Genomic DNA, 13,420 nt, shown 5'->3' on the forward strand with positions numbered 1-13,420 from the left:
AGAGCTCGTTGACCTCGAACCAACCCAACTTGTTCTAATAACGAGACGACAAGCTACTGGAAGCGAACTTTATGTTCAATTTCTTTTTCACGGCTTGTAGAATCGTAAGGGTTGAGTTTCGTACCATAAAGAATTGCTTGAAAATAAAATAACACGAAAATAAAAGAGAAACAAGTATACATCGTATTGATTTTCAACAAATAATTATTTATAATAATTTTTCAATATCATTTCTTTTTATTTTGTTTTCTTTCACGTAAAATAGAATATCTCGTGTTTTAATGCATAAAATTTGTATTGTTCGGTACATTTGTAATGGATTGACCGTCACCAGAGTTCCGACGTAGAATTAACGCAGCCTTGTAAAACGATCAAACGAGTGAGCACGTAAGTACGCTTGTAGACGTACAAACATACGTTTCACGTAGGTACGAGAAGCCGCCATGAAGGTATCGATACGTGACCGCACATATGTTCACCGGGAACCCTCGACCCCCGAGCAAAAGAGGCAGAGAGAGAGAGAGAGATAAATAGAGATACAGGCGAGCGTAGGTACGTGTGTGCATGTTTGAATTATACGATCGCCATAGAATCCACGACTATATCGCGTGCGGTTAACTGATACACATATTGCCTTCCGTTTACGAGCTAGCACGTGCACGAAAACGCACGCGCGTAATGCTCGCAAACGATACGTGTATGTGTGTGTGTGCGTGCGTGTGTGCGTGTGTATGTATGCTTGCGAGAGAGGTAGAAAGCATTGGATGGAAAGCTGTGGAGGGATCACAATCAACCCGCTCATGCATTCTAGATTTCGACCCCTTTAATACATACTCGCATGTACGTGTATATACGTGCACATAGTCACAGAACACATTCTGTACATGTTGGTCGATCAGGAAAGAGAGTGCGTGTCGTGTTTGAGAGGGAAAGGAGGGGGATTGAGGTGGGTTGACGACGATGCTCGAACAGGCCAATGTTGGCTGAATTTCGGTGCAAAATGGGGAGTTGGTGGACTTCTCGTGGAAGATACCACGTGTTGCTGTAAATTACTACCAGCAACGAGAGGCCACGTTCCGTGACCGACAGACTCATTCGAAGGTGTGCGTGAAACGCGTTTGACTGTCAAGTTGGTAGCCCGAGCAAGCATATGGCACGATGTCGAATACGATCGCGTAAGGTTAATCGGATTTTCGGGTTGGACTGGGTGATCGTTTCAGTTTGATGATCGTCAGGAGAGAGATAAAAAGAATTTGTGATCGTGTTCAGGGGGTAAAAATTGTACTAGGAAAGGTTGCTTGAACAGGTTAATTTTTTTCTTTTCTTTTCCATTTTTTTACTTTTTTGTCTAGGAAATTACAAACAATTTGTTATTATTTAGTATAATGAATGATTTGAATTGCGCTGTTATCAGCAAACATTATTGTAATCATGCCTGCGAATACTAATTATAGACATAGAAAAAATTTATTGTACAAGTTAATTTGCCTTTTCAATGGTTAATAAGGCAAATGTAATTAAAGAAATTAATCATCATTTATATATGTATATATGAAGACAATGAATTGCGTCTATATTATTTACCAATTCATTAGCATATTTCGAATTGTTTACTTTCATTAATCGAATATGTTTTATCGATTAAATTCTTACCATTCGCCATTGAGAGAACTCTTATTATCCATTTTAAACCGCAGAGTTTTCCATTGGCAAAGAGACTATCTTTTTTTTTTCTTTTCTTCTTTTTTGAATAGTCCAGTGTTCTCTCCGTTTCTCTGGAAAATTATCAGCGAAACTTTATCGAGTGGGTCAAAGTGCTGCCTTTCAAATTATCGATTTTACATTTACGGATAGAACACTTTGGATGCTGCGCATACACGTTAGTATGGTAGTAAATGGCATTTGGTATATATCTCATATATATCGTTTTATACACGCGAGGAACTCATTCTGTTCTCTCTTCGACACGCTTCGCATTCGTCCGTGTTAAACGGTTATAATTGCTGCTACGGAAATGTCGGAGTCCGTCAGGTAGAAGGACTACTAAAGAGAAAGAGAGAAAGAGAAGAGAGACGAAACGATCCTTTGAAACAAGTCCTTTTTCGCGTTAAATAGAATAAAAAGAGCACGAAGGGTGGACCATGGGAGTAGGGATGTGCTCGAACGAGCACGAAGCACAGGACGAAATGAAATAACGGCTGGGTGGTCGCGCGAAATGGAATGAAAATTCAAGCAGAAGCGAAGAGGAGCGAGGACGCGAGAAATTAAACTCTTCCCTCTCTCTCTCTCTCTTTTTCTCCCTTCTTTTTTGCACGTCTGTCGCTCGATTTTTCTCTGTCCGCAGCTTTTCGTCCCGTCTGACGATCCCTCAGTCAACGAAAGATAGGTGGGAAAAGGAGAGGGGAGACGATACACGTTTGTGACGTGAATGTTATTGAAACCTTGGGATAAAACTTCTGCTTTCTTCTCAATGATCCATGAATCGTTTTTGTTTTTGTCTTTGTATTTGTTTTACTTTTATCTCTTTTTCTTCGGATGCAACCACTTTCGTTAAATTAATTTGAGGTCATATTAAAATGAATATAAAAGTTCTTTCTTTTTTGGCTTTTAATATATATATATATATATATATATATATATATATATTTAAAAGTTAGAGTTAAAATAGAATTAAATTTTTGTAACTTAAAACATAGTGGATATCAGAACTGATGTTAGCTCATTGTTAGCTCCAGGTAAAAATCGTTAACCAGAACCATCCGATATTCCCCTTCATCTCGAATTTTTCTGACGTATTGAATATACTCATCCTTCGTATTATCCAGTATCGACAACGTGGGCGTGACAGGTGTTTGTTGGAAAAAATATGTATTTCCTTTTTCATTTTTTCTTTTGTTTTCTTTTCCAAAGCTTTAGATAAGAAAAAATCCAAAGCTTTAGAGAAAAAAGAAAATCAAGTTTTTTGTTCAATTTTATCAGTGTATTTAACCTGTTTACTTTCGTTCGTTCGTGAATTACTATAGAAAAGTAAAACGAACATTTTTACACAATTTTAAGGACCATCGACCATAGACAAATCATAAGAAGAACGGTAGGCGTTTTAAAAAAGGATCTATTCGCATTAGCCATCTTCTTTCGCTCCTCTCCGTCTCTACAAATATTTGTAGAATAGTGAGGTTCAATCGTTGATGTCTGGCTCTCACAACCGGAAAGAAAACGCGAGAGAGATAGAGATAGAAGAGCAGGTCTCGGTGGTGTACCAGTCGACCCTAATAAATCACTAAAGCTCTCGTTGTCCATAACGTCTATGCACGATAAATCACAGTGGTGACAAGCGCGCGAAGCACTCCTATTTTCCCTGATACTCTTGAAGCACGAGACAGCAAGAGAAAGAGAGAGGATACAGAGAGAAGAGTAGTGGGGAATAGGACGGTGGCGAAGTGGTCGACTTGCTGCAGGTATCTGGCAAACAGTGCTCGAGTACACACGCCTCCAACAGGTATATCGACGTTGTTCCCTCTGGAACGGTACCAACTGTGCCGGAGGTGGAAGAAACCCTTTAGCGATTTTCTCACCCTCCTTCCTCGAGTTTACTCACGAGATGGTGAGGCATGTGTCAGTGATACTCACAAACACAGGGACGAACGTCGAATCGTTTTCACCGACTCTCGGGTTCTCAGCAGTGAGAGTGCTGCTGGAAACACGCGAGTTCACTGAAACATCCCTTCTATGTGTAACGAACAGAGACGGAATTGTACGTTGTTCAGGGTGGTTTACTAAAAGGAGGAGGAGATAGACCTCCTGTAGAGAAGTAGCAGCGCGTCGGTCCACAATTAACACGGCACATGCAAATCGAGCTTTAATCCGAAGCTTATTTCCAGCTCGCGCGCCATTGAGTATGGCAGCTCATGGTCGTGTGCCTCAGCTATGCCAATTCCGAAAAAGAGAAGAAGAAAAAAGTAACACAGTGGGAGCAGCCGAGAATAATTCTTTCGGGCGAGGGTGCCCGATCGATCGATCGAACTACTATCCTCTGTCTCTCTTTCTCTCTCTCCTACCCCTTTTTTCGGTAGTCTCTTGTTCTACCCCCCCCTCTCTCTCTCATATCACATATACGTATATACGTGACTCTACAGGCAGTCACCTCTAAACTCTTTGCACATATACACACATATAGAAAGGAGGTAGGATGGTGGAGTACAGACGTGTACCGACGAGGGTGCATAGGTAAAAGCAGACGGGAATATTTCCATGGCGTGCACATTCGTTATTCGACCGGTCGATGGCGGGTAATTGAATACGCAGCTTTTATACGGAGCGTAGGGTGGTGCTTTGGTTCTCAGCATGCGGTGTACATGGCGGAGCTGAGAGAGAGAGAGAGAGAAAGAGGGGTGAGGGAGAGAGAGAGGGAGAAAAAGAGTGAGAGGATAGTAAAGGGGAACAAGAGAGAGAGACGTGGGTTGAGAGGTTCGGAAGAGGAGATGGTGGTGGTAGTGGTGGTACCGGCGGTTGTGGTGGGGGAGGGGATTGAGAACGAACGATTCGGTGTGTTTCGCTGTTCCGGGCTTTTATAGCGGCGGTCGGAATTAATGAGGGGCCGTGTTTTCACGGCGGCCGAGTGGCAGTGCAGATTTCATTTTACTATTTACCTCCGGAAATTTATTCGACAACTAGCTTGGCCCCAATGGCGGAAAATATTGAGGGAGGAGAGGGAATCACTGACACGAGCTAGCTCCACCAAAGTCCGGTTAAATCGTTTGACACCAAAGAGGGAAGGAGAAGTTAGGATTAACGAGTTCACCGATTCGAAGTAGAATTGACAAAAATCCCATTGTCTCGTCTTTGATAATCTTTTTCTTCCATTTTGTTATATTATTTTATTTTCTGTTCATTCTATGATAATAGAAACGCGATAATTCGTGAATCTTTGTGAAAATTTTGTATCGCTTAATTATTAATACCATTTTTCCTTTCGAATTCATTTTCTAATAAAATACAGAAATATCATCTGTAATATATGTATTTATATTTTTGCACTCTTTCTCGATATTCTCTTCTTTTCCATTTTCTCTTCATTTAAAAAAGAAGAGAGAGACAGAGAGAGAAAGAGATTGACTAAAAAGACGGGATCCTCGAGCGAGCCCGAACAAACCGTTATTAAATCGTGGATTCACCTCACGTTCCGCGATCTAACGAATTAATATGGAAATTCCAAAGCATCTTACGAACGAACGAACGAACGAACGAACGAACGAACGACGTCGACGCGAAATCCCGCAGGCACCCCTGGCAGCAATGGGAGCAATGGGAATGCGAAGCTTCGTTCTCTCATTGACGTCGAAGTCTCGATTTTCCTACTCTCTCTCTCTCTCTCTCTTTCTCTCTCTCTCACTCTCTCTCTGCTTTTCATTTTTTAAAAACAAAGAAAAAAGTGAAGATAGAAACTCACGATGTATGGAAAATAATTACTTTGTAGAGGAAGTCTGCTTGGTTTTTTTCTTTCATTCTTTTTTTCTTCGTATGCTTCATAGGATACAACGAAAGAGATAAAGAGAAAAGAAAGGAATTCTTTGATATAAAAATACTCATTTTTATGATCATTTAGCTATATTCGTGTGTAGTCGATCGCACGTATTTCCAATTTACGGCTTAATGAATATCCACTCGGTTATTCTTTTCGCTTTTATAATTTACAGCATGGGTTGTAGTAAATTTATTTGCAAGCCACGTTCGCGTCTGTGATCTTTACGTTTTCTTAGAGGTATCCGGTATGGAAAGTGCATCTCGCTCGTAAAATTTCAAGATGCTTGTCCGCCTATCGTCGAACGCATCGTTGAGAGAAAAATATCGTACCTTTTACGACACGGTCAATCGCACATGGTTCACGTTTATCTCGTTTATAAGAAAAACTTTCCTTCTCACGTATATTTATGTATGTGTATATAAAATAAATACATATATATATATACATATATACACACACACACACACACACACACATGCGCTCGCGCGCGTAAAATATTTCGTATAATCTGAGAAAGGAGAAGCAGCCGAAAGTCCAAAATGTCGGCGCCTATGATCTCGCTCGGGACAGCGAACGTACTAAAATGAAACGTATATTTGAGGTTAGGGCGGATCAGGGGTTGAACTCACAGGGCCTGGAGTCGTTTATATGGTGATTCAATGGGGGTGCTTGGCAAAATGTCAAGGGACTCCTAAGGGTAGCTCGAGTTTCGGCGAGTTTCGAGACTCGCCTTGCCGCTTTCTACTATCCACCCTGTCGGTTTATATCTTCGAAAATTTCACGTAGGTTTGGTCGTTTCGTCGTATCGTGAAAGGAGAGGAGGAGAGATAAAACGAAGATCGAAAACTTAAATTTCATTGATAGGAAGGAAGAGGGTCTCCCCTTCTCTTCTCTTCTTTCTCGATTTTATAAAGTTCTTAACGAACGACGTAAACGCCAAGTACTCTTGTCAGATCAAAGTACTTTGAGACAAGTATTTTTCATGACACTCATCTCCATCGACTTCCTGTCGAGGTAACATTGACTGTACATAAAAAATTGAGTATCTACAATTTGGCACTTTTTCGATTTTATTCGTAAAAAGAACCTATTGCATAATATTCGAAAGATTAGAAAAAGCTCTTTTATCTCACTCTACTCCATTCGACAGATCAAGGAACATATTACACTGCTAAAAACTTTATTTATCTCTCGGTTATTTAATGAGCGTGTTCAGAAAATTTTAGTCGGTTATTATGGCGCTTTATCTTTTGGTTGCTTTTTACTGTGTTACTATTTCAAAATCCAAATATTTTCATAGTTTGTTATTTCGATTTCGGAATAATGTTTACGCCTTTTTTTCTTTCTTTGAATATAAATCATTCAGGTGTGTGCCTTTTTCCAAAAGTTCAATTCACTTTTTTGTTACATCCTTTTTACTCTCACGAAACAATGATAACGTTTTTCCGCCATTTATTCGAACGAACAAGCTTTATCGTCGATACGACGGCGGTCGCTGATCTATGACAGAAGCACTTTTCAAAGCTGGAAGGCCTCAAATCAATGGCCATTCGCGTTGTCCTATAGAGACAGATGTCGATCGGTCATTCTCTCTCTCGCTCATTTTTTCGCTCTCTTTTGTCAACGCAAAGTTTACACGCACGCGCGTTTATGTCTCTTCTTCTCCCTCTGGGTGACATCAAAAATGGTGGAAGATTGCGTGGCAACCACCGATTGTTCGCGTTCGCACACAGTGTCATCGACAAACAGAGAAGTGGGAGAGTATGGCATCACTAGTAGCAAAACGGTGGGGGAATTACGAGATGACTCGTTCTGCGTACATGTATGTACAATGTACATACATATATACACACACACACACACACACACACATATCTATAATACGTAGAGCTTCGGATAGGATCGTTTAATGGAAAGGAAGCACGCGCCACGATCGATTCCGTTTCGTCAACAGGTTATACAGCAATGGTTACATGCTATAGTTTGTCCTTTATTACGATCGCCAGTTTTCACTTGATAAAGAAAATGGTTTCTTTTAAAATCGTTTATATAAGTTCGTTCAAGAGAAACGTCCAAGTTGATTAAGATATTACATTTATTAATTGAACTTTAACGGTTTCATTTTACTCAGGCTAATGGAGCGTTTCATTTACCTAACGTATTGGATAATAAATTACACGAACTTTACAGAAGTCGATAGAACATGCTGATATCTAGTTATTAAGATATTATTAAATTAAGATATTAACAAGACAAGTGTTAATATATTTTTATTTCTTTCAATGATTTAGCAAAAAATTGTATTTATAATTTACTATCACCTTGTTATACATTTGTATATTTTAGATAATCGGTCGTCATGTTATTTTATGCGTGACTGTTCTTTTTTTGTAAATTTAAAATAAAAAATTGCCGATAATATCAAAGCGTTGAACCATATTAGAGAAAGAAAAAACGTGAAAAAGAACGTGTGAAAAAAAATGTTCTAGTTCGGGGAAAACGGCATGTGCTCTAGAGACATTTAAAACGCTCACCTACATAAGTTCCTCGAACTGGTCTCGGTGACGCTAAGCGTGCAAAAAACACTACGGTCACGTGACACGTAGTATTAGTAGTAGTAGTAGCAGTGGTAGTAGCGGTAGGTCAGTACTATGTCTTTCTCTCTCTCTTTCCTGAATGAATGTCGAAAGGAATTGTAAGAACGTCAGTTTAAACTGGAATATCTTTGTACAGATATGTCCTAGTGACACCATATTCAAAATATTGTAAAGCGCAATATTTTATTAACATTTTTTTCTTTTTTAACTTGTACCGAAGCGTTCGCAGTGCTTAACAGTTTTAAAATATCCGCAGAGTATTGCGTTGAAAATTGTGCATTCATTTATCGATTATATCCGCGTATATTATATATTACCTACGGACCAAAACTCCCAGCTGAATTTTAATTATCACGAATTAAAAATTACATATTACGCGAAATAAATCGTAAATTCGGAAATATCGAATACATACGTACATATCTTTACACGGTACATTTATTCAAAATACAATATTTCGAAATGTAAATGTTAAACAAAATGGAGAAAAAAAATGAATTGCACTTCGCTAATCTATATGTTCATTGCATAGATAATGGCTCTTCATAAAATGTTCATATATTCGAAGATAAGCTCGAATAGAGGAGTTCGAGTCGTAGAAGTTTCGTAACGAGCCGATAATATCGATGTATCTTCGAAACGGTGTCGCGACAACGAAGATTACGACTCCTCGAAACGAGTCGTGGCCTTTACGGTTTCCGCACAGCGCAAATTATTTGTGCGACGTCGTCGTCGTCGTCGACGTTGTCACGAGATCGCGCATTCGTGCCGCAACTGGCATTCGTGTTCTTAAGTAGTTTGCGAACTTCTAGACGTTACTCAAGTTTCTATCTTATCGTACATGACTCTCGTTGGGGTGTTTCTGCTAGTTGAGGTAGCAGAAAGCGTAAGGGTAGCTAGATGGCAGTTCAATAGGTGAACGTAATACGCAATAACTTTACTATAGGCCGTGAATTTAATGATTCTCGGTGGGAAAGGGAAAATCGAAATGCTGTTAACTTTCCAGACTTCTAGGCATCTTTCCCTTGTCAAGCACATGCTGAATTTCTCGTAAATTCATTCCTCATGACGAAGAGAAAAAGAAAAAGGCTGGATAATTGCATGACTCTGGAGTCAAAGAACTGCAGATTTTTTTTCAAACATGTTTTTCCCAAACATATTTGCCTCGATCGTACGTGCCTAAGTATTTTTTAATATAAAAATCGACTAGAACGGTTGGTCAATAGTGGTAGGATAGAGATCGTCGTGAAATTGCAAAAATAAAGCGCCCACCGTTTCGCAATATCATCGTTCGTATGAAATTTATTTTTGCCAACTCTCATTGCGACCAACGGATTTACCGAAAGTAATAAAGTACGCGAAATACGAACCGGGGTTGATGCGCGTGCATGTCAAACGCGGTGGTGCATGTGATCGCGCATACCGTTGTATTTTATTAAAAATATCTCAACTCTTGCGAAAAAAATGGGAGCTTACGGTTACTGCCCGTTTACGAAAAAATATTGCTGGTTTTTACGAAAAAATGAAAAACAAAAAGAAAATAAATAAAAATAAATAGGAAGGATATATAAGTATAAAAGAAAAGATATTAAATCTAACAAATCGAAAGGCAAAGCCAGCGTTAGATTCGGCGTACTAATTATCTAATTACGCGTAAGTCCGTTGGTTCCCGAGGGGAAGAAGACAGAGGTAGGGGTGAAAATTTTCTGACTACTAGTCCTACTCTTTTCATTCCCTTTCTCTTTCTCTCTCATTCTCGTGTTTCGCGGTACGACGTAAATTCGTTATAGCGAGCACACCGAAGCTGCGGTTTATACATCGGAAGCTCTCGGTGAAAACACTTTGGTGTAAAAACAGAGTTAGTGGCGTAATCCCTCCGCCCACGTACTCCCTTTCATCCCCTCTTTCGTTTCCCGGCATTCTCTCTCTCTCTCTCTCTCTCTCTCTCTCTCTCTCTCTCTCTCTCTCTCTCTCTCTCTCTTCCTCTCTTCGGTTGCGTCGTTGATGGGGTACGCCGAGGGTCACAGGGCCTGCAACGCGCTGGATTCAAGCTCTTCCTGTCTTAGTGGTGTGGTGTTACCATGGTAACAGACTGTAAGCCGCTTAACACCACCCCCGTTACACCCTTCTGAATCCTCCAGACCTCGGCATAGAGTCAACCCAAGCCCAGAGTTCGTGATACTCACGGCAACGACGATGTTGCTCGTGTTAGTAAATGTCCTAGCATGGCTGCTGTTGCTGGTGCGTCGATGGTGATCGCATGTATATATTCACCTTCTTTTTATCTTGTCCACGACCACACGCACATTTTCACATCCTCGTTATAACGAAGGGTCTCGACGAACGAAGATCTCTCGAACGAAAAGGTTATTCTATCGGCTAGCCCTTAGCCTATAATGGTTTTCACGAATAATGATGCCCATAAAAAAAAGAATCTCTTTTATATCTACGAGAAAGTCGATAGTCGTCGCGTAGAATCCTGTAATTTCTCTTTCTTACAAATTTTCTCGTTCTACGTCCTTCCCGAGAGATTAAATGCTACGAAACAAAGATAGAAAAATAGAGGCACGGCAGTCTAGGGTACATCGTGAAGGGACATCGAGAAAAAGTAAAAGAGGTGGGGATACGGATGAAAAGAAATTGCGTTTCGGAGCCGAGCACTTTAGGGAGAGTCGAGGATCGAGTTGAAGCAAAGGAGGGGAAAATGGTAGATATAGAAAGAAAAAGAGGGTGAGGATGTACATCCGCAAGAGACGCAGAGGCGTGTGCACTCTCCTGATGAGGAATTGAATGGAGGGCGAAAGCCACCCTCGAAAGGAGCGAGCCGTCGGGCATTCTCTCCCTGTTATTTTCTCATTTTGAGCGGGTATAGCTTTCTCTCGCGACGCACGCCGATTCCTCTCGCCCTTTGTCGTTCTTTTCGCGTGCAACATCCCAAAAAACAAAGACTCGGCCGAGTGGCAACGTTTCTCCTCTTATTCCATCTTTCTTTCTTTCTCTTTTTTTTTTCCTATTCTATAATTTGCAAAAGAAGCAAAAAAGAAAAAAAAAGGAAACGAAACTTCGATGTTTGAAAATTCTTTCTTCAGTCTGTGCTTCTTTTTTTCTTTTCTTTCCTTTTTTCTCTGTAATCCATAATTATTAATGGCTTTAAAGACAAGACTTCGATTTTACTGTCGTGTTTCGTTTTATATTTGCGATATGACCTATGTCCATTGATCTTCCAAAAGTTACCTGTGAGGTCGTTGAAAAGAGCATATGCACATAACACATATATACGTTATATGCAATTCGCGACCATCTCATATACATTTGTTCATAACTAATCCCCGTCTGATGCGTAACGAGCGCGAGCCGTCCTCTTGGTGGCAATTAATTTATGTTAAAGTCATACAAATTAATGAAACGCTCACGTACGCGTGACACCACCGACATTTTATCGTCGATCCATTAACGCCTACCATTTGGATTATTCCTCCTGTTTTGCATTATCATTCGCTTTGTAACGAGTTTTATTTTTTTAGCTTTGGCGTTAACCGAGAAAAATTGTTAACGATAATCGACAATTGATCACTTCTCTTTTCTTCTTTTTTCTTTTTTCTCCTTTTTTTCTTTTATTCAACGCTTTTTTTTCGTTACCTCGACGCTCGTTTTCCAATTAATCATCGACGAGACCGACCTCGACCGGTTGACCTCTTTGGCGGGTCGCGTCAACACAAGTTCGACCTCCGATCTCGCAAGAAATTCATAATCCTCGATCGTGACCGAACGGCTCTTTCGTATATAGCAAATTTAGATTAATTCTTTTGTTATCTTTATACATCGATAAGACTATAAACATATAATTTGAGTATTCCAAATCTTTCAATGTTTATTATTCGTCAATTATTTAAATCAATGTTGATTTTTATTAAAAGCTGCACCCGAATATCAAATCTTTTCTATTGCAATCTTGTTGAAAGTTTTTCATTAGGGTAGAAAATATATATAAATCTATATCGATGGATCACTTATCGCATTATATAAAAGGCAATTACTTCGAGTAATATCAATTGCATCTATTCTTTATATCCATGTCATCCTGATATTACAGTAATTTTATCGTCATATTACAATCGAACGAAACGTATGCGCGCTTATAACCGCTGTTAGAGTAAATAGTTTCCTCATTTTTTTTTTTTTTCTTTTACGTAACGCCATTTATCCTCATTCGTATTATTGAAATTGCAATTTACGTGGTTCGTTTATTGATTTCTTCAGAACTAGTAATAATTTTAATAACACGTTGAAACGTTGATTTCCATTGAAATTAATTCCATCGCAGGTGTAACTTGGTTAATAATTCTTGATTATTTTCCACTCGCGAGATTGTTTCGTGTCGGTATAGGTTCCGAAATGAAGAAAAGAAATTTAGAGGGTGAATCACGTATAAATTTATTCTCATAATTACATATAGAAAAAAAGAAAAAGAAAAAAAAACGGAAACGTAACTGTGACCTCGTCACTAACCACAGGATTTCTTTCAGGTCTCCAGCCAGCCAGTACCAAAGCACAGCCAACGTCTATTGGCAAGTCCCACAGACCCAGTTCCGGCGTTCTACCTCAGGGTCATACCCCGGGACCCGGGCCAGGTGGCCAACAGAACAACAGAAGTTTCGCCGCGGCTTTGAGGAACCTAGCGAAACAAGCAGGACCGGCTCCTCAAGAAGAGGAACCCCGTGCCAGTCCCAAGAGTCGGGCTCCACCTCCTCTGGTCAGAGGTCCTTCTCCTGCCAAGGTGAGTGATCGCCTCGTACGACCTTCCAGTCTTTTATTTTCTTCTTCTCTTTTTCACTTACTTCCGTCCATTCTTCTTATCCCTTTTTGGCGTCCTTTTTCTTTCTTTTTCTTTGCCGGAGTGAACGTACTCGGAATATAGCCTAGGACGACAAAGCACTTTCTCGTCGTCGAGTTCTTTGTACGAAGGCAATGTATACGTCTGTAAAGGTAAAAGAATTTATATCGGTGCAACAGTTAAGGATAGAGACCTTAAATGTATTTATAATAAGCGTAAGAGAGTTTAGAAATCTTTGAAGAATCTGGATACGGGAATGAACTTTGCAAATGCTAAATTTCCTAAAGATCGAACAATCGTTCCTATAAAATTCAATATTCGCCAGGAAAGAGGAGAAGAATGTAAAGTCGAAGTCTTTTGATAAAGTATAAGCTAGTGAAAGAGAATCTTCAATCATGGCCCGATATGAAGAAAACGTTCATTCTGCTGGAAGAGAGTAGAGAAGCTCGATTTGGTATAATCGAA

At 39.8% G+C, this 13,420-nt stretch overlaps 1 protein-coding gene across 3 annotated transcripts in view; it reads left to right on the forward strand.

Moving 5' to 3' along the window:
- Positions 1–13,420, forward strand: part of LOC122633112 — a 72,568-nt gene that overhangs the window by 49,628 nt on the left and 9,520 nt on the right. For all 3 annotated transcript variants that reach the window (XM_043820660.1, XM_043820658.1, XM_043820659.1), the window contains exon 9: positions 12,648–12,898. In XM_043820660.1, coding sequence (XP_043676595.1) covers positions 12,648–12,898 — 251 coding nt within the window. The remainder of the gene's footprint in view (positions 1–12,647; positions 12,899–13,420) is intronic.

Source organism: Vespula pensylvanica, chromosome 11, assembly GCF_014466175.1.
Source record: "Vespula pensylvanica isolate Volc-1 chromosome 11, ASM1446617v1, whole genome shotgun sequence".
In the NCBI taxonomy this organism is placed as follows: domain Eukaryota; kingdom Metazoa; phylum Arthropoda; class Insecta; order Hymenoptera; family Vespidae; genus Vespula; species Vespula pensylvanica.